Source organism: Asterias amurensis, chromosome 15, assembly GCF_032118995.1.
Source record: "Asterias amurensis chromosome 15, ASM3211899v1".
Classification (NCBI taxonomy): Eukaryota; Metazoa; Echinodermata; class Asteroidea; order Forcipulatida; family Asteriidae; genus Asterias; species Asterias amurensis.
In genome coordinates, this window is record NC_092662.1 from 5,594,878 (window position 1) to 5,619,039 (window position 24,162).

The window sequence follows — 24,162 nt, forward strand, 5'->3', positions numbered from 1 at the left end:
CTATCAAGAATCATTTTAAATGAGAGTTTTGTTTGAGATGATTTCATTGGCACTTCAATCATACAAAGGGGAATCCCCTATTAAAAAAGAACAAGAAAAAATCAAACATCAATGTTTCGTTATACTTTAAAGAGAGGCTCTAAGGTCAAATTCAGATTTTGTGATTCACTCATTTTCTAGACTCATAGAGTCTAATAGTGAAATCGTAGAAACAGTTACTAGTCTGATGGAAAATGAAATAATCACAACACTGAAATCACAAAACTGAGTTTGACCCTAGAGCCAATCTATCAATTAAGTTCCATGAAGATTTCAGTAGAAACCTTAGAAAGCATCTATGAACAAATTACAGCTTTCTCAAGAAGACGATCAGAGTATACTGATTGAATCATCAAGTTGAAACCAACGGTTATTTTTCAGAACCACCCCAACTCATTGAGAGAGTCATTACATGGTGTTATCGCAAACCTTTCCATATCGTAATTCCACCATGCAAAGTTTCAAATCCTACTTAACAAAATACTTACTTCAAATCCGTTGTTGTCCAATCCATTACTTTCACCGTCTCCCTTCTCCTCTTTCTGGGAGGGTGCGGCACTTTTACGTCGTCTGACCAGTAGCTGGACTCTGTCCTTACTGTCTTTTATCATCTGGCAGACTTCTGCATAGGTCAGCTTGGCTCGATCCTCACCGTTAACTGCCAAAATTTCATCATTAACCTGAAGTGAAAATCAAATGACAATATTCTGTTAAAATTCACTTATGGATCGGACGAGCAGTTCGTCAGAATTTTGTATCTGTAAAACTTGAGATTTAAAATGATAACACCAACTCAAAATGTCTAATTTGATCACGTAAAAATCATTTAACTAATATTCCTGGTCAAACATTTCCATTGGCGCTCCATTTTATATATTGACGATTATTAATTTACCTTTTCTTTATGTTATCCTTCATATTGAACAATTTCAGAAATAGTCCAGTGCGTTTATGACTGCATGAGATTCAAATTCACTTTTGAAAAAGACCCCCTAAGCAATGAAGTTTATGTTGCAAAACACCACACAAGATACATTAAGTACATTGATCCACCTCACCTGAAGAGCATAAGGGAAGCTGGCTGGGGAGTCCGGTACAACCTGAGCCACAATAATAGGCATGTTAGGCTTGTCTGTACTTCCTGCAACTGAGAAGCCAAAACCTTCGGCCGTGATTGGAAGAAGAACCACATGATGCTCACAGGAATCAGTCTGCAAGATGAAAACAAATCAATTATTAATTGACAGTTAAATAATGACTATTACTTTTAAAACACATTACAACAATGAGCTTTACAGTGTCCTAACTAAAAATATAAATATGAATAGTAAACTGGCAGGTACAACCATGAGAAAAATCTCTTTTGAGGGAGTGGTGGCTTTGAAAAGAGCCGGTTTGGTCTTGATGTTTCGAACAGTATACTCTGCTCGTCTTCAGAAAGAAAAGACTAGTCTAATCTCGAATTAGGACGAGTTACTCATCCTAACTTTAGGACTAGCCTTACGGTTTCAATAACTCCTAAGGAGTCCTAGAACAAGTTCTAAGGTAAATCTTTGTAAAATCCACCCCTGGTCATTGGTCCATTAACAGTCCTTTAATTCTCAGCTCCCTGAGAGTATACACAACCCTGGGCTGCTGTGGCGCTCCAAAAGCTTTTCCAGGCACAATATGAACCTCTACCCTCGCAGGTACCAATTTGTACCCTAGCGTGAACAGAAGCAATTATAGTAAAGCCTCTTGCTCAAGTAGACGAGTCATGGCTGGGATTCGAACCTCCGATGACTAAACCACCTGATGCTCTAAACTGCTCGGCCATGACACCCCATACAAAAATATAACATCAGTTGAGGGTAGACAGCAAATAAGCTCCATGAAGTATCCCAAAATGAGAAACTAAAGCTATGTTATTTATTGAGCTTTAATTGTCTGGGACAAATTCTTAAAATGACTTCTATATACATTAAATGTTTTCAAAACGTTAACTTGACAGATCAAAATGTGATGTTCAACAATCCATCATCACATGATGAACTCCGTCGTTTCTAAAAAAAAAAAATCCACAATCAAACATCCCTGCCCTTTTCCTACCCTATAAAAATATCCCCAAACCACAAAAATAGCACAACTACACACCACATAATCACTCTGTAATTTAACATGACCTTTCCTCACATATTGGTGTCAGAGATTTCTTTACTCGTTTCTAAAACATTTCCCACTGGCCCTCAAGGGCTCAACACTTCCCTCCAGTTCCAGCATATGTTGTTTCCTTATCATCCATCATTGGCTGCATTGAATTTCCTTTTTTCTTTCCTTTCATCCATCAAGGAACTTCCACCCCACATTCCCCAATCAGGGTCAAAGTTCATAGAGCTGCTCAAGCAGAGAATGAACACATTTCTGCTAAGCCAAAATAAGCAGAATACCAGTAACAGATTCTACATGTGACACTACACTTTGACTGGTAACCTTATTCTGGTAAGCATAATTTTGTTGTGCTAAGCTACTCTTTGTGCTTAAAGACACTGGACACTATTGGTAATTGTCAAAGACCAGTCTTCTCACTTGGTGTATCTCAACATATGCATAACATAACAAACCTGTGAAAATTTTAACTCAATCGGTCGTCGAAGTTGCAAGATAGTAATGGAAAAACCACCTTTGTCACACGAAGTTGTGTGCTTTCAGATGCTTGATTTTGGGACCTCAAAATCTAATTCTGAGGTCTAAAAATCAAATTAAATTCTCTAGTGGAAAATTACTTCTTTCTCGAAAACTACTTTACTTCAGAGGGAACCTTTTCTCACAATCAACAGCTCTCCATTGCTTGTTACCAAGTAAGTTTTTATGCTAACCATTATTTTTGAGTAATTACCAATAGGATCCAGTGCCTTTAAGCACCTCTATGAAATTGGCATGGGGTCCCTAAGATGTACTGACCTGTATTCCTTTGGATTCGGTAGATATGGCTGATGCACCTGCTACTCCTGTCAGACCCCACTGCTGAATCTGTTGCTGATATCTTTAATTGACAAGGAAATAACGAACATGAGAAAGTGCATTCTAATGACAATTTGTGTGTTACGTTGATGTCATATGATTGTAATTAACAGAGTGTAGGTTCAAATCCTGGCCTAGCCAAGCATGACACTTGTTTCTAATTAATTAAGTGCTCCACTCCCAACTGAAGGCTGTACCTACATGTATCTCCTTGCATATAGCAAGTCGTTCTGGTATATGTGATATTTTTGTATTATTCTAAACAAAATATTGTTTCTTCTTGTAGATGCTCGTGTAGAGGCTATAACATACCATAGCATAACATAACAAACAACATTTATAAGGGCCTATTCCATCAAGATCATAGCATAATGGGTTTATACCCCCACCCCCCCCCCCCTATTTTCATTCAATAAGGAACAACACACTTTGGCTGTGCAACAATGTTTGCTTGCAAATGAAAATAAAACTAACATGAACAATAATGAAAATAACTCTCTTACCCATCCACAGTTAATTCCTCTGGGCTAGCGAATGTCACATGACCATTGGCACCAGATATTCGTCTCTGCTTGAAGTGTTTCTTGGCAATCTCAATCAGTTGTGCTGCTTCAGTCTTTCCTGTTTGCTCAACTAGCTTACTCAGCATGCCCTCATGTCTCTGCAGTAAGGCATGGGGTTGATCAAATTCAATCAACTCTCCAGCATCCAGAACCTTAAGAAGAAAAATACAACAAGACCCTGCGTTAACTTTGGGGGCAGTCAAGTTGGTTGGCGCAGTGGTTTCTTTCCTCACATTCAATCTTTTGGACCCTGGTTTGAATCCCACCAGGGTCACTACGTGGATTGGGTTTCAGTCTCTACCTGACTGCAAGTGTTTTCCCGTGAACTATCCTCAAGGCTTTTCCTCACACACCTAAAATAACAGTTCATTCCTTGTCTTCTGTTCATGGGGGACTCTTGGCTAGTAGTATAATGATCATCAGACCCCCGTACAACACATGCAACAGTAAACATAAAACACTGACAAAGACTTGGGCATTTGTATGCCGTATTTTCTTGAAATTTTACACAGTGTCCGAGATCTGGGTATCAACATATTGAGCTACTAATTTTAGCGCAGGAGTGCTACTGATCTGCTAAGCACTAGTTTACAAAAAGCCAGTTTCTGTGTCACTGTGTATCACTACGTCTGTCACTGTATGTTTCAGTATATTTGACTGCTAGACTTACCATGATGCGGTCGCTGTCCATGATTGTGTTGAGTCGATGTGCTATTGTTAACACTGTGCAGTCCTGGAATTTAGTACGAATCGTCTTCTGAATCAAAGCATCAGTCCTGTCAAACAAAAAAAGTGTTTAAGACTTTGACTAAGGTGATAGGTAAATTAACAGGAATTCATAAATACCTCAGACAGTTTCCCTATTCCTACATGTACTGGTGGAGAGCGCGTCACGTGGGGGTGTTTAAACGGTTGATAATGACCAGCTGGAGCTCTGTTTATAACCGGTTGTTTTCGGATACTACACGCTAGTCTTGGTGCAAGACGTTTCTTGCGCTGTGTGTGAAAGGAAAACGAGAACGTCTTGCACCAAGACTATACACGCACGAACGGATCCGGAAACCGTCGTCTAATCATAACAATGCAACACACGGACATACAGAGCTCAAGCATGTCGGTAATGGACAAGTTTTACAGAGTGTCTGTTTGCGATTGGTGGCCGCTATCGCCTTGCTAAACGTTAATGAGCTTGAGACTTTCTTGACAATTTTGTTTCCTCAACAAGTAGACACAGTATTCAGCTGAAACTTTGCAGGCAACTTCTTTATAATTGTATCATTATTGACGATGTGTTTTATAAATCCACATAATGTTGACAAAAACAATCAGCTCATTCAGCAATTTGAATTTCCCGCAACCAGAATGAAAACTGAGTGATTTTGTTCTGCTAGCTCACCTTGGGTCAACGTTAGCTGTAGCCTCATCCATGATAAGAACACGGTTCTGTCTTAGTATAGCCCTTGCAAGACAGATGAGCTGTCGTTGACCAACGCTGAAGTTGGATCCTGACTCCCCAACCTCCATGTTGAGTTTATCTGGTGAATCCTGCACAACAGATCGCAACTGGACCTACACGATAAAACAAATAAAACAACGTCAAATCACAACGTCAAATGTCTAATTGACTCTCCCTCTCTTTAGTTCATTAGGGCAACCGCCGTCCTGTTGTGGTACGAGAAACAAACTCCCTCCAAGCCTTCCTGTCCAGAGCTGATATTGTTAACTCATGTATGCTACTTGTCTTAAGTTGTTATTAGTCCATCTGGCTTTCGGTCTTCCTCTTCCAGCGCGATCAGCAATTCACCTTCCATGCACTACCATCTCAAGATTCCCCCCCCCCGTCTCTCCTTGCAATATGCCCAAAATACTCCAGCTTCTTCTTTAGTATGATGTTTACTAAGCTTTTGACACGATTAATGTTTGGGTTGGCAAGCAATATGTATCAGCTAATTTTTGATTTTGTTTAAGCAGTACACAAGTTACAATTGACAAAATTGAAACACAAATCGTGAAGGACATAATTTTCTGACTTACATCGTCTAAGGAATTCCACAGTTCCACGTCCGAGTGACGACTGAAAGGGTCAAGATTATAACGAAGATTTCCCGTGAAGAGAACAGGATCCTGAGGTGGTAAAAAAACAAAGATTTTTCACATTTAAGTACCGGGGTAATACTTTTATCAAACTTAAATAACCAAACCTTAATTCTAACTTGACTTACAAATTAACTTCAAAAATAAAACCTTCTCAAGACTAGAATAATAATCACACCCACCAGAGTAAGAATACAAATATTTGCACTTTAAAATTCTGATTGGTCTTAAGTGATATAGGCCACACCCACCAGAGTAAAAATGTAAATATTTAAGCATTTCAAGCTAGTCTAGGCCACACCCACCAGAGTAAGAATTCAAATGTTTAAGCATTTCATACTTTTGATTGGCCTAAATTAGTCAAGGCCACACCCACCAGGTTCGGTTGCTGACTGAACATGTGGCGATTGTCTATTAATTATTCAAGCAACACGTATCATCGGATGTAAGATGTCGTGATTGGCTGATAGTTATTTAGACCAAACCCACCTGAGGAATGATTGACAGTTTCTTCCTGAGGTCATGGAGACCCAGTTCCGAAGTCGTTATTCCATCCAGCATAATGATGCCGCTAGGTTCAGTCAGTCTGAAGAGGGCTGTGATTAACGAGCTTTTACCTGCACCTGTCCGCCCAACAATACCAACCTGTCAAAAGAAATTCACAAACTTGTTAAAATCATTGTTTGTTTCAAAAAACGTAACAAAAAGATGTCCTTTCTACAATTTTTACATCTGAAATAAAGTAGATTAAAAATCATTTGATTTGATCACCTTGATTGTTCTTTTAAACTGATTACGATATTTATGTGCTTTGTATTGATTTGCTTGGATATAAATGACTAATTGATTATTGTTTGATTGACTTTTGTTTACTTTTCAAAATAACCTCTTTATTCATTCACAAAATGTACAGAATTTTACAAAAACATCAAAAACAAAAAAGTTACATTAATAGACGATAGATATCTGTTACAAACAACAGTTGGTAACTGGGATTGAAATTACATCCAAACTGATTGATTGATTGATTGACTGCTTAATTTATTGAATAATTGATAATTGAACCCATCTTGAAAAGCCTCCAAGGCCAGATCTGACTGGCTTTTGTCATAAAGTTAGAACAAATATGGTTTTAAAAAATGCCCTCAAAATACAATTTCAATCAAATGGTAATGAAGGTTTAAGTTTTTTCACAAATATTTTGAAATTGGATGAATATTAATTACCTTCTCCTTCGGCATGATATTGCAGGATAAATTCTTTAGAACTCTTGGGCTCTCCGTTGAGTAATTCAATGACAAACTGTTGAAGGTGAGTGCACCAAACTGAGGCCAGGTTGGGGGCGGCTTATTCTTTGGGTTCGTTAGCGGAGCCTCAGATTCAAGTTTTGTGTACTCAATCACCCTTTCCACGGATGTCATCTATACAGAAAAAAAGGCACATTATTTTAGTGATATTGTCCAGGTGATATTCCTCTGGATTTTTTTTTAACAGGACTCTATAAAATACACAGTGTTTAATACACAACGATGTAAGGGTAAAAACCAAATAACATTCTTTATCCCCAATGCAAAATGAAACCCCTACTAAAAAACAGAACGTCACAGTAGAAGGAGAGGAAGAAATTTACCTGGTTTTCCACTAACGCACTTTGTCTGACGACGAACTGGAAGATAGTTGTAAGAGACAGGGCGTTGCTGAGAATCAAAGCAATCAGACCTGGGTCTACGGCTAGAAAGTCAAACATAATTAATTAAACTGTTACTATAGCAGCTGATGGATATATGGAACTGCAAAAATAAATAAGGAATATTTTTTTTAGATAAGGCCCTGGTCTTGTTCTCAGCCTTTCAAGTCTCGACTACTACAATTAAGGAAGATTATAAAAAAAAGGTGAATTGTTTTCTTACTATTTACGAGGGGAACTGACACAAATGTAACTCCAGCTGTAAACACGACCATGATGAGATCAAGACGTAGACCAAACCATCGGTTAGCTGCAAGGAATGCAAACCATGCCGCTGAATGCTGGTCTTGGCGTCGGTTGAAATCTTCAATGAATTGATTCTGTTTGTTGTAGGCTCGGATTGTTACGAGACCCTGGAAGGAAGTGGTGTTGTGGGAGAAGATTGGACTTCGAGCTGCAGAGATGAAATAAAAAGGGGTCAGTGGAGGAAAATAATTATATACGAAAACAAAAATTATTTTTTCAATTACACTACAAGATCATATACTGTATATTCAGAGATTTGGGTTAATATAACATTTTTCCCTCGCCTTTTATTATTTGTGGGCTGTCCGAAGAACAATGCAAATATAGTAAAGCATCTTGCTCAAGGACACAACTGCCACAACCAGGATTTGAATCCACACTCTGTAAGAGTGTGATGCTCTTTCAAAATCTACTCACTAATTCCATCAAGACGTTTGATTGCCCTCGTCGCTGCCAAGGCGTACCTCCTCAGAACGACGAAGATAACACTTAGAGGTGCAACAAGGATGAAGACGTATACATTCACAATGATAGTTAAGATGACAGTGCCCAGAATATGAAGTGAGATCTAGGAAAAGACACAAAGGAGGTTAAAATTGATACCAACTATCAGCTGTCTTCTGTTAAACTATATTTTCAAAAAGTGTTTTTAAAAAATGGCCTCTGCATAGTTTTAAAATTCAATTCATGTCTCATTCCATTGATTTACAAAACTTATCTTGAAAAGAACTTGTACACAAAAACTTTGGAGGAAACCCTATTTTTTTATACTTACTGTTGTGTCATCTGTCTCCAGTAGGTACTAAATATGAGGACCTCACAAACCATCATTAATGGATACGTCTGCCTTATGCCAACCTAATCCCCACCCCCTGTAACTCCCTTTATTTGAGTGAAGCTTTGTGGGTTTGGTGGTTTGTGGTGAGGTCAGGAGTTTAAAGCCAACTGAAATTGTCTTAATAACTAAAAAGTAAATATTCAGGCCTACCTGTAGGAAGTCAAAGAATGTTTGAGGGAGTTGGTCATCCATTGTGCCGATATCTTTGGTGAATCGATTCAAGATGCGACCTGTTTAAAAAGGACAACACAATTAAAGTTTACAAAAATCTATGAACCACAATTTCATAGGAATAGATCAACAAGAAAATAACAGAATTACTGTCAAAAAGTTTATAAATTTGAAGTCTGAATAATCTGTAATAGATTTTCAATTATACCACAGGTCATTTTGGTTGGTAAGCAGTTTAAAAAAGCTAATTCTATTTTAAGACAAAATATACACCTGAGAAATCTTTACTTCACCGTCCATTTAAAAAAGGCAGACCTTAGAATATTATATTCTGTGTAAAGATTCTTATTTAAGCAGGAGACCCTGGTGTCTTTCCTTTAAAATTTTGTTGGTGGTTTATTTATTTAAAAAAAAAATGCCATCGCAGCATACCGCTGAATTGCAACATAATTTACAATAATTAAAGGCAGTGGACACTATTGGTAATTTTCAAAGACTAGCCTTCACAGTTGGTGTATCTCAACATATGCATAAAATAATAAACCTGTGAGAATTTGAGCTCAATCGGTTATCGAACTTGCGAGATAATAGTGAAAGAAAAAAACACCCTTGTCACATGACGTTGTATGCGTTTAGATGGTTGGTTTCGAGACCTCAAGTTCTAAATCTGAGGTCTCGAAATCAAATTCGTGGAAAATTGCTTCTTTCTTGAAAACTATGGCACTTCAGAGGGAGCCGTTTCTCACAATGTTTTATACCATCAACCTCTCCCCATTACTCGTCACCAAGAAAGGTTTTATGCTAATAATTATTTTGAGTAATTACCAATAGTGTCCACTGCCTTTAAAAATATTACATTACGTAGTTATTAAAAAGCTTTACAATAGAAAATACGTAGCGAACATTTGATAAAAAAATCACAAAACCAATGGCCTGCCAGAAATGTACAAACAGGTTAACTACATTTGTATACATTTAAGACCAGAAAATTAAGCAATTATATTAACATGGTTTTAAGAGTTCAGGAGCTTGGTGAGGTAGGGCAAGGGGCTGTTTTGGAATCTTTTGGTTTTGCAGTGAAACATACCAAACTGTGCTCGTTGGCGGAGTTGAATAGATGAGTTGTTTTACAGAAGCAGGGAACCACCTCGAAAATCTCACAGAAGCGCTTGCCTTCTCTGCGGTGGTGTAAGATGTTTTAATGGGGATTTTTTTTAAGTACAATTTCTGTATTGAGGGCCATCATGGAAAGTAGTGCTGGGCGCTGATTGAGAGAGGGACCCATCTTGGAAACTCACCTGCCGGGTTGGTATCAAAGAAAACCGTGGGCGACCTGATGATAGTTCTGAACATCCGATCATGGAGATTACGCGATGATTTGATCATAATTTTGAAGGATAGAATGGAGCGACAAATGGCCATTAGGAAGAGGATGATTACAAGTCCTCCATAGATGTATGCACTCTCGATTGTTGTGAAGGTAAGACTGAAATTTAATAAACTACTACTGAAGTCATCTTCGTCAGCTTCTGTTAATTCCTGTATTGGCTGTTCAAGATACAAGAAAAAGATATCAAATTTTCCAATTTAATTCATCTCAATAAACATATAACTCATGGTGGCAGTTACAAGTACAGGTTATTTGCAAGTACTTTATTGTGTAGGTGTGAATAATTAATTTACATAATAAACAGGGTAACAAAACGCACATGTTTGAAAATATCAAGAACCATTAAATAATACCGCATTACACAATCATAGCCAATATGTAGGACAACATTTTAAGGATTGGTGATAAAAAATATCAAGCATTATGCAGTTTTTTCCAAATATACACAGAACCGTTTGCTTTTTGTTTCAGACAGTGATCAAATTCTTAGTTTTGGTGGTAATAAGATCAAACACGTTGAGGTTTTTGTCCATATGTAAAGAAAACTTTTCGCTTCGTAGATTCAGACAGTAATCAAACTTTAAGGTTTGGTGGTTTAAAGATTATGATTTGCAAAGATTTTTACAGATATAAAAAAATGTTTGTTTGTGGTTTCAAATGTTAAGGTATGGCGGTAACAAGATCTTGCATTGTAAGATTTTTTCAGAAATACATTGTTTTCGGTTTTGGGTCTAGCTTGACAAGGTCCTTGCTCAAACTTACCATCTCGGTTAAATTCATGGATTGTTTCTTCTCTTCTTCTTCAGTCCAATAAGCAAGCCAAAGGTCGGTAAAGATGTACGCTACCTATAAGTAAAAAAGATAAGCAGTCGTATTGTGTTTGCGGCAACACTTTATGTGTGTCTACTTTCCAGGTAGATTTTGTTCGTTTGAGAACTGTCATGCTATATATATTACTGATTTCGGGAGACTTCTCAGTTCTAAAAAGAACTGTCCTGCTTTTTAACTACTACCTGGGCGGATGGTAGAAAAATCGACTGGGACTAATACTTGTAGAGGATTGATTAACTTCACTTCTACGAAGTAAGTTCTAATTAATCGGTCTTAACGTTTCGGCTAGCTTGCTCTAGTCATCCTCAGGATTTTTATTTGCTATTCTTTTTGCAAACATCGGGAAATACTTCCTTGTTAGTTTTGCTTTTATTCGCTTCCGAAACAAACATCCTTTTCCTGTTACCCATGCAGGATTATTTTCAGTCAAAAATCAAGTGAGATTTCTAGCCCCAATAGGGATACTGGCAACATTAGGGCTCAGCTGGTAGAGTAGCGGCACATTAATCCAGAGGTCCCAGGTTCAATCCTGGGGTTGATTTCATAAAGCACTAAGATTTATCTTAAGATGAGTTTGCCATTATCACCATAGTGATTTGTTTTGTGACATCACACATTGCTTAGCAAGATTGATTCGTACTTAAGATCTATGTAAAATCGACCACAGGTCTAGTTTTCAGTCAAACCCCAAATGAGATTTTTTGTGTACCTGTGTTCCGATGAGAAATAGCAAGAGGAGGAGCAATAAGCAACAGTTAGCTCCTGACTTGAAGTACTTGAAGTAAACTCGTAGTGCGACATCTCCTTTCTTACTCTTCTCATCCTTGAAGGCTTTTGGTGGACCTGACTTGTTCTCTTTGATGATGCTCTTGAGTAAAAAGAAAATAACAAATTAAAGACATTGGACACTATTGGTAATTGCCAAAGACAAGTCTTCTCACTTGGTGTATCATAACATATGCATAAAATAACAAACCTGTGAAAATTTGAGCTCAATTGGTCATCGAAGTTGTGAGATAATAATGAAAGAAAAAACACCATTGGCACAAGAAGTTGTGTGCTTTCAGATGCTTGATTTCGAGACCTCTTGACGTCTTGAAATCAAATACGTGGAAAATTACTTCTTTCTCGAAAACTACGTCACTTTAGAGGGAGCCGTTTCTCACAGTGTTTTATACTATCAACCTCTCCCCGTTACTCATTACCAAGTAAGGTTTTATGCTAATAATTATTTTGAGTAATTACCAATAGTGTCCACTGCCTTTAAGGATTGGTTCAGCTGACAAAAAATACTCGGACAGTGTTCATGTTTTTGTGATCAACCATATTTATAAATGAATCTATGAAAATTTTGTCTTAGTCCGCTATAAAAAACTTTGCACAACTTTCAGCTTGTAAACACATTATCCGTACACTCCCTCAAAAGAGAAATCATGGCTGTACCCACAAGTTTTCTATTGTTTATAGGTTATCCTTCACAACATGCAAAGCTTCAAACATCACTAATATCATTACTTGTTTAAAAAAAAAACACACCGTGAACAAAACAAATTAAGAAAATATTGACATTACATAGAACCAACAAGAGCCTACAACTACAGTTAAATTGATTTTTTTCACAAAATTTAAATCAGTAATTTAAAGTATCCACAACAAGGTTTCTGAATAGACTTACTCTCTGTGTCTTAAGACTCTTCCTTGTGCTGGATCGTTTCCTCAGACCAGGATGTTCAGCAACTGCTCCTTCTTCAAGTTCTTCATCCTCTTCCTCCTCTTCCACTTTCATCAATGAGGCAAAGTCAATGTTCTTCTCATGCAGCTCATTCAGAGGACCTACGGCTTCCATGTTACCCTAAAGGGGCAAACATTCAGTAAAAGAGATATCCTTTTTAAAGAATCAAAACTTCTGTAGCCGATTTCACATAACAGTGGGACTAGGATGAGACTCATCCTAACTTAGGTTATTATTATTATTATTATTACTATTATTTATTGAGCCATTTCAACAATACATGACAATACAAAAATACTTCCAGATGGGCTAGGAGAAACAAAAGCAAAATAATTAATGTGGTCCATAGACCTGCCTCCCCACATCTGGTTGTAATACAAGTAATAAAACGAGTAATAAAATGTATATAAAACATGTCTATGTACATCAACAGTTGGTAACTAAAACAAAAAATAATATAAAGCATGGACAATGTGAGAGTAAAACCAGTTTTAGGAGTGTAAAATTTGAGAAAGTTTGCACAGTGTAAAAAGAAAAATAACAACAAACAAAAACAGAAAAACTCCTAAACACTGAATAATGTAAAAGAATATCCAAGTAGAATGGGTTTAATGGTTACAGAAATAAACTCATTTTAAGTCCTAAGATGAATCCTAAGTTAGGAAACAATTGGTACTTGTTTTTTTAATAAAGAATCTAGTTGAGCACTTAGTATCACCAAACTTAAGCTCTGGGGCCAATTTCATAGAGCTGCTTAAGCAAAAAATTTGCTTAAGCACGAAAATAGCTCGCTTATTTTACACATGTTACTGGCCAAAATTTCCTGCCATATACATTGCTTATGACTAGTATTAAGCTGTTGTTTACTTAGCATTACAATTGAGTGGAGTCTTGGCCGGTAATCTGATTTTACTAAGCAATGAAATTTTTGCTTAAGCAAAAATTTTTGCTTAAGCAGCTCTATGAAATTGGGCCCTGGTGTGTCTGATCAGCAAAGTGTGGGTTCGAGTCCCAGTCTTGATACTTGTGCTTTTAAGAAAGACACTATACCATCCTTAGGATGGGTCAAACCGCTTCTCCTTAGTGTAACTTGGTACTTTTGCGTGCATTACACAACACACATAGGACCAACAGCTTTACTTCCCATCCGGTCCTATGTGTGTTGTGTAATGCACGCAAAAGTACCAAGTTACACTAAGGAGAAGCGGTTTGCACCTGTGTTTCAGTGGTTGCCAAGTGCAAACCGCAGCACCTGGTAAACCATTCTAAGGTGCTACATAAATGGGTCTCATATAATTCAAAACAATTTGTTTAAGCGCATTGATGAGCACCTCATAGGTGCAATAAGTTAGATTAAAAATTACTTCTGAGATAAAAGGGAAGATAAATTATTCAGATTCTTACCTCTTTCAGAACAAGGATTTTGTTGGCAGTATTCAAGAACTGTAGCTGATGGGTGATTAGAATACGAGGTTTATCTGCAAGGTACTGCATGATGCACCTGTTAAAAGTCAATCAAAAGAAAACACTCAATTACAAATCATTGGGGTTTAATACATGTACAACAAGTGTATTTCAATATTTTTGAATATGAAATGCTAGACTTAACCACAGCCCAATTTTATAAAGCTGTTGTGGAGGAATACTTGCTTCTGAATTTTGCTTATTTTTAAAAAATTATCCCAGAATCCTTCTCAAAATGCAACATTTGGTTGTTTGGCAGGAAGCTTGAATATCACCATATTTTATTTATAAAACTTAAAACTTTAAGACGGTGGACACTATTGGTAATTGTCTAAGACCAGTCTTCTCACTTAGTGTATCTCAACATATGCATAAAATAACAAACCTGAGAAAATTTTAGCTCAATCGGTCGCCGAAGTTGCGAGATAATAATGGAAGAAAAAACACCCTTGTCTCACGAAGTTGTGCGCTTTCATATGCTTGATTTCGAGACCTCAAATTCTAAATCTGAGGTCTCGAAATCAAATTGGTGGAAAATTACTTCTTTCTTGAAAACTACATCACTTCAGAGAGAGCTGTTTCTCACAATGTTTTATACTATCCGTCTCTTCCCATTACTCGTAACCAAGTAAGAAATCATGCTTATTAAATGTGAAATATTGTAGACTGTCATGGCCTTGTCACACGAGGCAACTTTAACAGGCAATTTGAAGGCAACCAACTACAGTGCATGATTCAGGACCACTTCAGTAGCACATGACTAATTTGTTAACAAAATATTGTTTTCATTCCATAAGAAAAATCATTCAAATGTGGATGCCTTTTCTTCTTGGAGTTTGCCTAGAACTAGTTGACTGTAAGTTGCCTCGTGCGACATGACCCTTAAGATTTAAACATTTCCTTACTCATCAAAGATATGTCTCCCCACTTCGCTATCAACAGCGCTCAATGGATCGTCCAAAATGTAGATATCTGCATCATCGTATAAAGATCGAGCCAAATTGACCCTTGCCTTTTGACCTCCGCTTAATGTCACTCCTCGTTCACCAACTATGGTCAGGTCACCATTTTCAAAGCTTTTTATATCCTGTGAAAACAAAGTATGTTTTATTTAGTGATTTCTTAACAAGTAAGTAGACTTTTTTGTTGATGCAAAATTATCAGTCAAGACATCATCAGCTACTCTAATATAACTAGTTCTTATAAAGTGGATTTCATGTTTCCGTGCGCTTTACACAAGTGCCCTGGACATTGGGCCCATAACATTCCTTTAATCTCTCTCAGCTCCCTGGGGAGTAAAACACCTTAGCAACCTAGAGCTCTAAAGTTTATTCAACCACAATAATAACCTCTAAACTAGTACGTACCCATTCATAGCCCTGGGTGAAGAGAAGGCTTTGTAATAAAGTGTCACAACGGGAACCCAATCCCACACTCTGGTAACTTAAAGGAACACGTTGCCTTGGATCAGTCGAGTTGGTCTTTGAAAAGCGTTATAAACCATTAGTTAATACATGCATATGGGTTCGAAATAAGAGTAGAGTACAATGATTCACACAAGTATCACTCGAAATTGCGTGATTTTCATTTTACCTCGTTGACTAACACGGTCAGCCATTTATGAAAATGGCCGACTGTCTTAGTTTGCAAAGTAAAAGAAAAACCACGTACCTTCGAGGCAAATTTGTGTGGATCATTGTATTCTACTTTAAAAACATCTTTCCAACCATGTGCATTACATAACAAACTATTACAGACGCTTTTCAAAGACCAACTCGACCAATCCAAGGCAACGTGTTCCTTTAACCACCATAACTTGAATTTGATACTCTAAGCCACTCGGTCATGACACCCCTCTAGAAGGCAAAGGCCATGGTTTCAAATGCCATCAAAGTAATAAAAATGTGAATTGTTCACTAGGATTTGAACAAGTACTGAGTATTCAGTCTTTAACACACACATAAAAGTAACTCACAAATTTAATCGCTATCCCTTTTTTTTCAATCCCGAAATATAAACTTAACCAACCTACCTTGTCCAAGGAACACACGTTGATAATTTTATCAAATTTTCTTTGGTTAAACTCTTTGCCGAATGTGATGTTTTGGCGTATAGTACCACTGAACACCCAGGGTTCTTGGCTGGCATAAGAAATCCGTCCATTAATGTTAATATCTCCAGAGATTGTGGGTAGCTCCTTCAGAAGAGCCATAAGGAGCGTTGACTGCAGGGAAAACAATGAAAATATATTTAAGGCAAGGATTTGGATCTCTACAATTGACTAAAATGAGCTCAGAATTCAGAGAAATTTTAACTGTAGATGCAGTGATTGTAATGTCTTTAGCACACAAAGTTACCACTATTGAACTACGTTGTCTTTGAGAAAGACTCTGCTAGGCCGGAAATATAAGAACATTAACTGTTTTTTTGCATTTATACCATAGGTCCTTCTTGGTTGGTAAGCAGTTTGCAACGGCTAATTATGTTTTCCGGCAATGTAGCTACAATCCTAAATTCATTGTGCTTGTTAATTGATTGGGCACCCGTTTTGTGGTGTCTTTACATAGTACTGTAGTTATATTTACTCATATCGATCTGAACTTAATTATCGTAAATATATCAATGTTTGGCTGCAGTTGTGTTTTTCAGATTTAAAAAAAATCTCAAAACACTTTTGGGCTTACAATATAAAGTTTTTGAAAAATCCTGAGTTATTTGACTGACCTTGCCTGACCCCACGGGACCAATCACAGCGAGCAGTTCATCTTGTCCAACATCAAAGGTTACATTTGTAAGAGCTGGGTTAGTCAGATTCTGTCAACAAATTAAATCAAGTACAATTTAAAACTCAGGGATAGAGCACAAATTGACGAACCCTCCAGTGATTAAAGGCAGTGGACACAATTGGTAATTACTCAAAATAATTATTAGCCTAAAACCTTTCTTGGTGATGAGTAATGGGGAGAGGTTGATGGTATAAAACATTGTGAGAAACAGCTCCCTCTGAAGTGCCATAGTTTTCGAGAAAGAAGTAATTTTCCCTGAATTTGATTTTGAGACCTCAGATTTAGAACTTTGTGGTCTCGAAGTCAACCATCTAAATGCACACAACTTTGTGTGACAAGGGTGTTTTTTTCTTTCATTAATATCTCGCAACTTCGATGACCGATTGAGCTCAAATTTTCACAGGTTAGTTATTTTATGCATATGCTAAAGGAACACGTTGCCTTGGATCGGACGAGCTGGTCAAAACAAAAGCGTTTGTAACCGTTTTTTATAAAATGCATATGGTTGGAAAGATGTTTTAAAAGTAGAATACAATGATCCACACAAGTTTGCCTCGAAATTGCGTGGTTTTCCTTCTACTGTGCGAACTAACATGGTCGGCCATTTATGGGAGTCAAAATTTTGACCCCCATAAATGGCCGACGTGTTAGTCGACGAGGTAAAAGGAAAACCACGCAATTTCGAGGCATGTTTGTGTGGATCATTGTATTCTACTTTTACAACATCTTTCTACCCATATGCATTTTATAAAAAACGGTTACAAACGCTTTTCAAAGACCAACTCGACCGATCCAAGGCAACGTGTTCCTTTAAGATACACCAACGTTGAAGGCTAGTCTTTGACAATTACCAATAGTGTCCACTGCCTTTAATTCATGATAAACATTGTACACTTCACATTATGTGTGTTATTTATTAATTTGTATTTATATTAAATAGTTGGGAAAATACAAATTTTCCAAACCACATTACTTCAGGGGAATCCTTTTTCAATATTGACTATACTGCTGCAGCTGCAGTGCCTAGCACAACAAGAAAGTTTTTATGGTGATACTTTTTGGAGTATTTACCTTTAAGATGTTTTTGAGCTTTTTTATGGGCGTGGGCTGGTTTTCAAAAGGGTCAGTTTTTCAAACAGACAGAAACAAAATAATTTCATACCAGACTTTGAGACTCTGCGACCGTGAGCTGTTTTTTCTGCTTTTTATGGTTGGTTTGTATATAGAAAAGGTTTTCCAAACAGACAGAAACAAGATTCTGTCATACTAGACTTTGAGACTCTGTGACCTTCAGCTGTTTTTCTGCTTTTTCTATGGCATGGTTTGTGTATAAAAAAGGTTTTCCAAAAAGACAGAAACAGGATTTTGTCATACTAGACTTTGAGACTCTGTGACCTTCAGCTGTTTTTCTGCTTTTTCTATGGTCATTGTGGGTTGGTTTACAAAAGGATAAGTTTTACGCACAAACAATCATGGACAGAAATATGATTGTACCAGACTAGACTCAGCGGGAAGTCGTCTTGGAATAAAGGTTCTCAATCATGAACTAGGTTATGCGTATCAAATGACATATTACCCAAAAGGTACCACATACCATGTGATGAAAGCTGTATGTTTTCATACCCCAAGTAGGCCTACACAATAATTCAAGCAGCTTTACAACAATTTTGAATTTTAAAGCTTGACGCAGAAAAACAAATTTGGACTCTGTGCCTTAACTGATTACATTCTTTATACATTTCCCTGAGTATCAACAAAAAAAGGACCCCAAAAGCATCAGATACCATGGAAGATTTACGTTTTTTACCCCCAAGTATATAATATATCAGGCAGCTTTTTAAAACATTAAAGGCACAGTACACTATTGATTATTATAAGAAATGGCTCCCTCTGAAGTAACATAGTTTTTGAGAAAGGGATTATTTTTCACTCAAATATATGTTTACTTATAAGGCCAAATAAAATAAAAATACCAGTTGATCGTCCCCGCCCGCATCCCTTTTTAAATATTTTTTTATCCATATTTTCAATATTTTTCTTCTGGCCTAGGAGCTTTTCCCGAATCTAACATGAAGCTCTCGAACACTTGTAACCGTCTGTTTCATAAAACAATATAACTGAATGCCTACCAGCAAATCTTTTTAATGATATCCGACCCTGTTTAGGTGTTAGTGTTAACACAGGTCCTCATGCAACTAATAAAGGTATAAAATAAGTTTTTGGTTTATTCAAACTGAAGAATTGGTGGTCTGTTTGATTTGAAATACTACGCGACCATCTTGAAAAAAAATAGTAAATAGTAAATAATAAGCCCCTCATCCTCCTCTTTTTTGAAAAATCCAGACAAGCAACTGGTATTTGTTTTATTTGGTCCAATATAGGTATCTGAAAGCACACAAATGTGTGCACCAATGGTGTTTCTTGCAACTTTGATGACCAATAAGCCCAAATTTGCACATGTTGGTTATTGTATGCAAATGCTGGAATACACCCAGTGAGACTACTGGAGTTTGATATTTACCAAAGGTGTCCTGGGGTGGATTTCACAAAGGTAGTCTTAACTTAGGACTAGTCCTAGGCAATGCTAAGAGATAGGACCAGTCCTAAGTTAGGATGAGTTACTGGTCCTAACTTAGGACCAGTCCTATCTCTTAGCATTGCTTAGGACTAGTCCTAAGTTAGGACTACCTTTGTGAAATCGACCCCAGTGCCCTTCAAACAGTCTAGGTCTACATGGCAAAATGAAGAGAGAAAAAAATGTTGGACTCTGACCCTAACTGATTACATTACTTATGGCCACATCACCACTGGCAGGTAAACCAGCATGTGATCCAGAGCCCCCTTTAGTGAACAGTCTGTTATAATCAATCAATTTCTTTGAATAGGATTGTTTGCACAACAACAGGACCAGGATATGACCTACATGGGGAATTCCCTTTTGTTATAGCCTAAAAGCCACAAAGACCACAGTATGGAATTCATTTTACATAAGGGCATGGAGACAACAATAGGGGCTACTTACACAGTGCACTTATCCTGTCCCCTCAAGGCGCTTTAACATATAAAGTATTTTCCTGCAAGATGTGGGACTATGTTTGAAATAATGAGATCTACTCCTTTTACAATGACAAGCGCAGCCAGGGGGATTGCACAAATTTCACAATGAATGTGTAACATCACTATGTTGCAAATAACCCATGTAGGCCCTAGTTTTAGGCCTACACCATTCTGTCATTGCTTCAAACCCTTGCTCTCGTCGTTGCTTCAAACCCAGACTCCATGTTCAAACTAAGAATTTAAGTTTTCAATTGTTAAAAACATCGAACAGTGAAAGTTCCTCACAGTGGCACTTTGTTTATTTTGAAAGTTAGGCTCATCAAAATCAGTTCGTTTAGTTTAACATAATAATAAGCGAACAAAATAAACAATCTTATGTACATGTATGGTAATTAAGCTTTAGAGAAAGAATCCACTCATCGAAATGTGTGGACATAATATACTATGTTTTTGTTTCGAAAGATAACATGTCCACTGGACAAATCTGACTTTATTTAACTGAAGGCCACTCCAGCATTTCACATCAAATCAAAATTTCATCACAAATTCATATTTACAGAGAGACACACTTCTTGTTCGAAATAAATACAATTATTTGTCTGACAAGAAGACAGTCAAAGCACACTGACCGAAACATCAACTAGTACAAGTTGGCTCTTCTCAGAGCCACCATTAATCACAAATCGATTTTACATGGTGGCGCTACAAACCCTACCTACTTTGTTTATCTATTGTTCTTCGTATTTGGTGCTGTTGCCCTGGTTTACTACAGTTTTCAAGGACGCCACCATGCGCTTATAAATTTAAGCTACGTAGTATTATTATTAAAAATCAAACCAAAACATGAATTCCTGAGGATACTCACATTATCCCAAGAGCCACTCATTCCTTTGACATGGATACTTGGGTTGACAACAAGACCATCGTCTGAAGGCTGAACTGAAGGTGCAGATATCTCATCTAGCAACAAGAACCCCTACATTGAGAGTTACAGAAATGCGTGTTTATCTTGTGGAAACATTGTTTTTTAAAGTCACAAAGCAATAAAAGACATTCAAGTGTAAACAACAACAAAATTGTACTGTATGAGAGAAATTGTACAAAGGTTTACAGAGAATTAAACAAAAACAGAAAGTAAGGCAAGGTTGATACTGGGCAAGCATGAACCGTTAAATTGGCAAGCCAAGTAAAAAAGTGTCAAGCAGGCTGCAAAATTCAACAATATATTTTAAACACTATTGCAATATACCATATTGAGAATAGGTATCGTGCTTTAAGAGTTAGATTTATGTTCTTCAAACCCCTCAAAAAAAATAAAGTAATAAATAAAATAAATAAAAAAATAAAAAAATGTTTTCAAAGAATACAAAATATACGACACAAATTTTTTAATCTTTAATTTGCTATGAATTTTTGTTATTTACCTGTATTCTTTTGATTGACACAAGACACTCTGAGCGTAGTTGAATTCCTCGTGGAAAGAACCTCATGAAGGAGGACCTGAGGGTCAGACAGTAAGTCACCACTACAAATATTGTTGAGACTCGGATCTCAGTTGCGATGAATGCGTAGGTGACGATCATACAGACGTCGATCAGGCGATTTCCATAGACGGACAGCATTAGGTTAACTCCGAGGGGGTACGAAGCTTGAATTATTTTGCGCACCTCAGACCTTTAGTGGAATCAAAGAGAACAAAAACTGTCATTAGTTCGAAATGTTTTTCTTAATGTTGTACCAAACTTAGGGGAATAGAGAAAAATTTACAACTGGCAATGGATAGTTCTTACGATGGCCAAGGCTTTGACTAAAGCTGTTGATTTGGCTTAATTTTGTTTTACACATTTTTGGGGAAACAAAGAAAAATTTACAATAACAGGGTTTGGATATTTTTTAATATGGTCAAGACTGTGGCTATTGATTTGGCTTATGGCTAGCCGTTGAAGTAGCCATAGCCAAATAATAATTTATTTAGATATTCTCAGCTTTTAGGGCCATCAAGATGCAAAATTTTCTCAATTAAAAACTCCATCAGAGTAATTGGCACATTGAAAATGTTTGGAATAAATTATAATATCAACTTCTAAAAGGTTTTCAAAAATGAGATGAACTTACTTTCTTATTTTCTGGATGACATTTCCAAAGGGGTATTCCCATGCGTACATCTTAATGACTCTCATAGCATTGATGATCTCAGTCATAGTACCGACTCGTTTATCTGTAAAGGATGCAGTCTTTCTCCTACAGTAAGAACAAGAAACACCCAAATATTGTTAAGTATCTGCCATCATAACAAACAGGTTTTCCACAAACATTACAAACAAACAGCAGCCATTTATTGCAGGGTTTCAAAAGACATTTTGTCTGTTATCAAGATTACTTTTGCTCAGGAAGAGGTTAAGTCAATCAAACAAATCAATTCAAACAAGCTGAAGATAACATTGACATGAAACACAGGAAATGAATTCCTGTTACTTTGTCTGCCAAGGTTTGACAGGAAGTTAAACGAAGAAAGAAAACACTTCCTGTCTTAGTCTATGAAACCTCAAAATAGTTACAAACGCATGGATAAACATTTTTGTCTTTAGCATTGCAAAATGTTTTTACTTAAAAATGGATAATATTTTTCATACCCAAAGATTGGATTTTTTTTGTAGAAAAGACAAAAACTAACAAAACTGTTTTACCTGAGACTACCAAAGAGCTTGCTCAAGACGGCTTGGAGTGGCATAAGGAGGAACAGAACAATGTATCCAGGGACGCAAGCCCAACCAATCTCAAACCATAGAAGCACAAAAACTGCTGACGCTTGTAGTGGACCCAACCACAGATAATGTAAAAAGATAAAGACCTGTAAGCAAGGAGGAAATAAAATAAGCAAGGACTCTATTTTTTCTAAACTTAGTAGCCTGAACTTGGTCAGAATAATTTGGAGATTAGTGGAGTTAAGAAGATCATTTTTGTCTTGTAACCAAATACAGCAGGCATAAAGCCATTGGACACTTTCGGGAAACAGTATTGTCAAAAGGCCCACACTTCGTGTATCACAACTGATATAATTATAAAAAATAACAAACCTGTGAAAATTTAGGCTCAATCGGTCATCGGAGTTGGGAGAAAATAACGGGAAAACCCACCCTTGTTTCCGCACATTTCGCCATGTCATGACATGTGTTTAAAATAAATCCGTAATTCTCGACAACGAGAATTTATAATTGTTTTTTGTTTTCTAGAAAAGTAAACCATTTCATGGTATAATATTTCAAGAGAAGTCTTTCATCATTACCTTCTGTAAACCCTGTAAGTTGTTTGTAAATCTGTTAACTTTTTCTTTTTTTTCTTTTTTTTCTGTGCCGAAACTGATAATGGCTTTAAGTAGTTTAAGAGGTGGGCTACTACCTCAAGACTTTGGCAGCTAATTTCTTGCCATAAATACTTTCGAAGCGGAGGCACAATTTATAAGTAGATAAGGTATGCGGGGGAGTGTGTTTCAAGTAGATTTGACCTTTTATAGGATAAAATGAGCCTGTTTGAATTATAAGTGGTTTTGGGAACTCCACGAGTTGACATCTTGAAGCAAACTTGGCTTAGGGTACTCTTAAAATCAAGAGGCACTGCTACGAGAGGGAGTTAGTTTGTTCTCAGAAGTTCATGTTCTCTTTTTTTCACAGTTTGTTTAAAGTTTTGTTTCACCTCTTGGGGAAAAAACAGCCCTGCCTTTTCTGTGTGTTTTCTACCTCTCTCCATTTTCATCTCTTGCCATTTTATTACCTTATTTATGTGTGTTGTGTTAGCCTTTGAGAAAGACTCTGCTAGGCTCGAAAACGTCAGGCTACTGAAAAATTTTGTAGGTTTTAATACACAACCTATAAAATGTTTGTTTAATTTTGAAAACCGCCTACCACCTAATCCCTAAATGGAACTGAGCTGATGAATTTTTTTGATGACTTTAAAGCAAAAACACCTTGCGAAACCAACCTGCTCAAATCTGCTGACATCATTCGTCATGAGGTTATTCACTTTCCCGCTTGAAGACTTACGCATCGAGATGTTATCAAGACACAACATCTACAGGAGTTAAAAACAATATGTCATGGTCAAGGGCATGAGTCTTGAGACCCTTTGGGAGCAGCTTAAGGGGTATCAAGTCAATGAAGGGAGGAAGTAAGAAACACCTCCGTTTCTTGTCTGACATTACTTGCAT

At 37.0% G+C, this 24,162-nt stretch overlaps 1 protein-coding gene across 1 annotated transcript in view; it reads right to left on the reverse strand.

Annotated features, from left to right (window-relative positions):
* Positions 1 to 24,162, reverse strand: part of LOC139947912 (ATP-binding cassette sub-family C member 4-like) — a 30,426-nt gene that overhangs the window by 3,434 nt on the left and 2,830 nt on the right. The window contains exons 6-31 of the mRNA XM_071945764.1: positions 23,937 to 24,026; positions 22,646 to 22,809; positions 22,074 to 22,199; positions 21,383 to 21,632; positions 20,824 to 20,934; positions 16,840 to 16,929; positions 16,148 to 16,339; positions 15,021 to 15,202; positions 14,056 to 14,152; positions 12,595 to 12,771; positions 11,629 to 11,787; positions 10,851 to 10,934; positions 9,997 to 10,246; positions 8,678 to 8,757; positions 8,107 to 8,257; positions 7,607 to 7,837; positions 7,327 to 7,427; positions 6,923 to 7,117; positions 6,186 to 6,341; positions 5,637 to 5,726; positions 4,999 to 5,171; positions 4,273 to 4,378; positions 3,543 to 3,754; positions 2,980 to 3,061; positions 1,098 to 1,250; positions 528 to 719 (exon numbers count right to left, since the gene is read on the reverse strand). Coding sequence (XP_071801865.1) covers positions 528 to 719; positions 1,098 to 1,250; positions 2,980 to 3,061; positions 3,543 to 3,754; positions 4,273 to 4,378; positions 4,999 to 5,171; positions 5,637 to 5,726; positions 6,186 to 6,341; positions 6,923 to 7,117; positions 7,327 to 7,427; positions 7,607 to 7,837; positions 8,107 to 8,257; positions 8,678 to 8,757; positions 9,997 to 10,246; positions 10,851 to 10,934; positions 11,629 to 11,787; positions 12,595 to 12,771; positions 14,056 to 14,152; positions 15,021 to 15,202; positions 16,148 to 16,339; positions 16,840 to 16,929; positions 20,824 to 20,934; positions 21,383 to 21,632; positions 22,074 to 22,199; positions 22,646 to 22,809; positions 23,937 to 24,026 — 3,894 coding nt within the window. The remainder of the gene's footprint in view (positions 1 to 527; positions 720 to 1,097; positions 1,251 to 2,979; positions 3,062 to 3,542; positions 3,755 to 4,272; positions 4,379 to 4,998; positions 5,172 to 5,636; positions 5,727 to 6,185; positions 6,342 to 6,922; positions 7,118 to 7,326; positions 7,428 to 7,606; positions 7,838 to 8,106; positions 8,258 to 8,677; positions 8,758 to 9,996; positions 10,247 to 10,850; positions 10,935 to 11,628; positions 11,788 to 12,594; positions 12,772 to 14,055; positions 14,153 to 15,020; positions 15,203 to 16,147; positions 16,340 to 16,839; positions 16,930 to 20,823; positions 20,935 to 21,382; positions 21,633 to 22,073; positions 22,200 to 22,645; positions 22,810 to 23,936; positions 24,027 to 24,162) is intronic.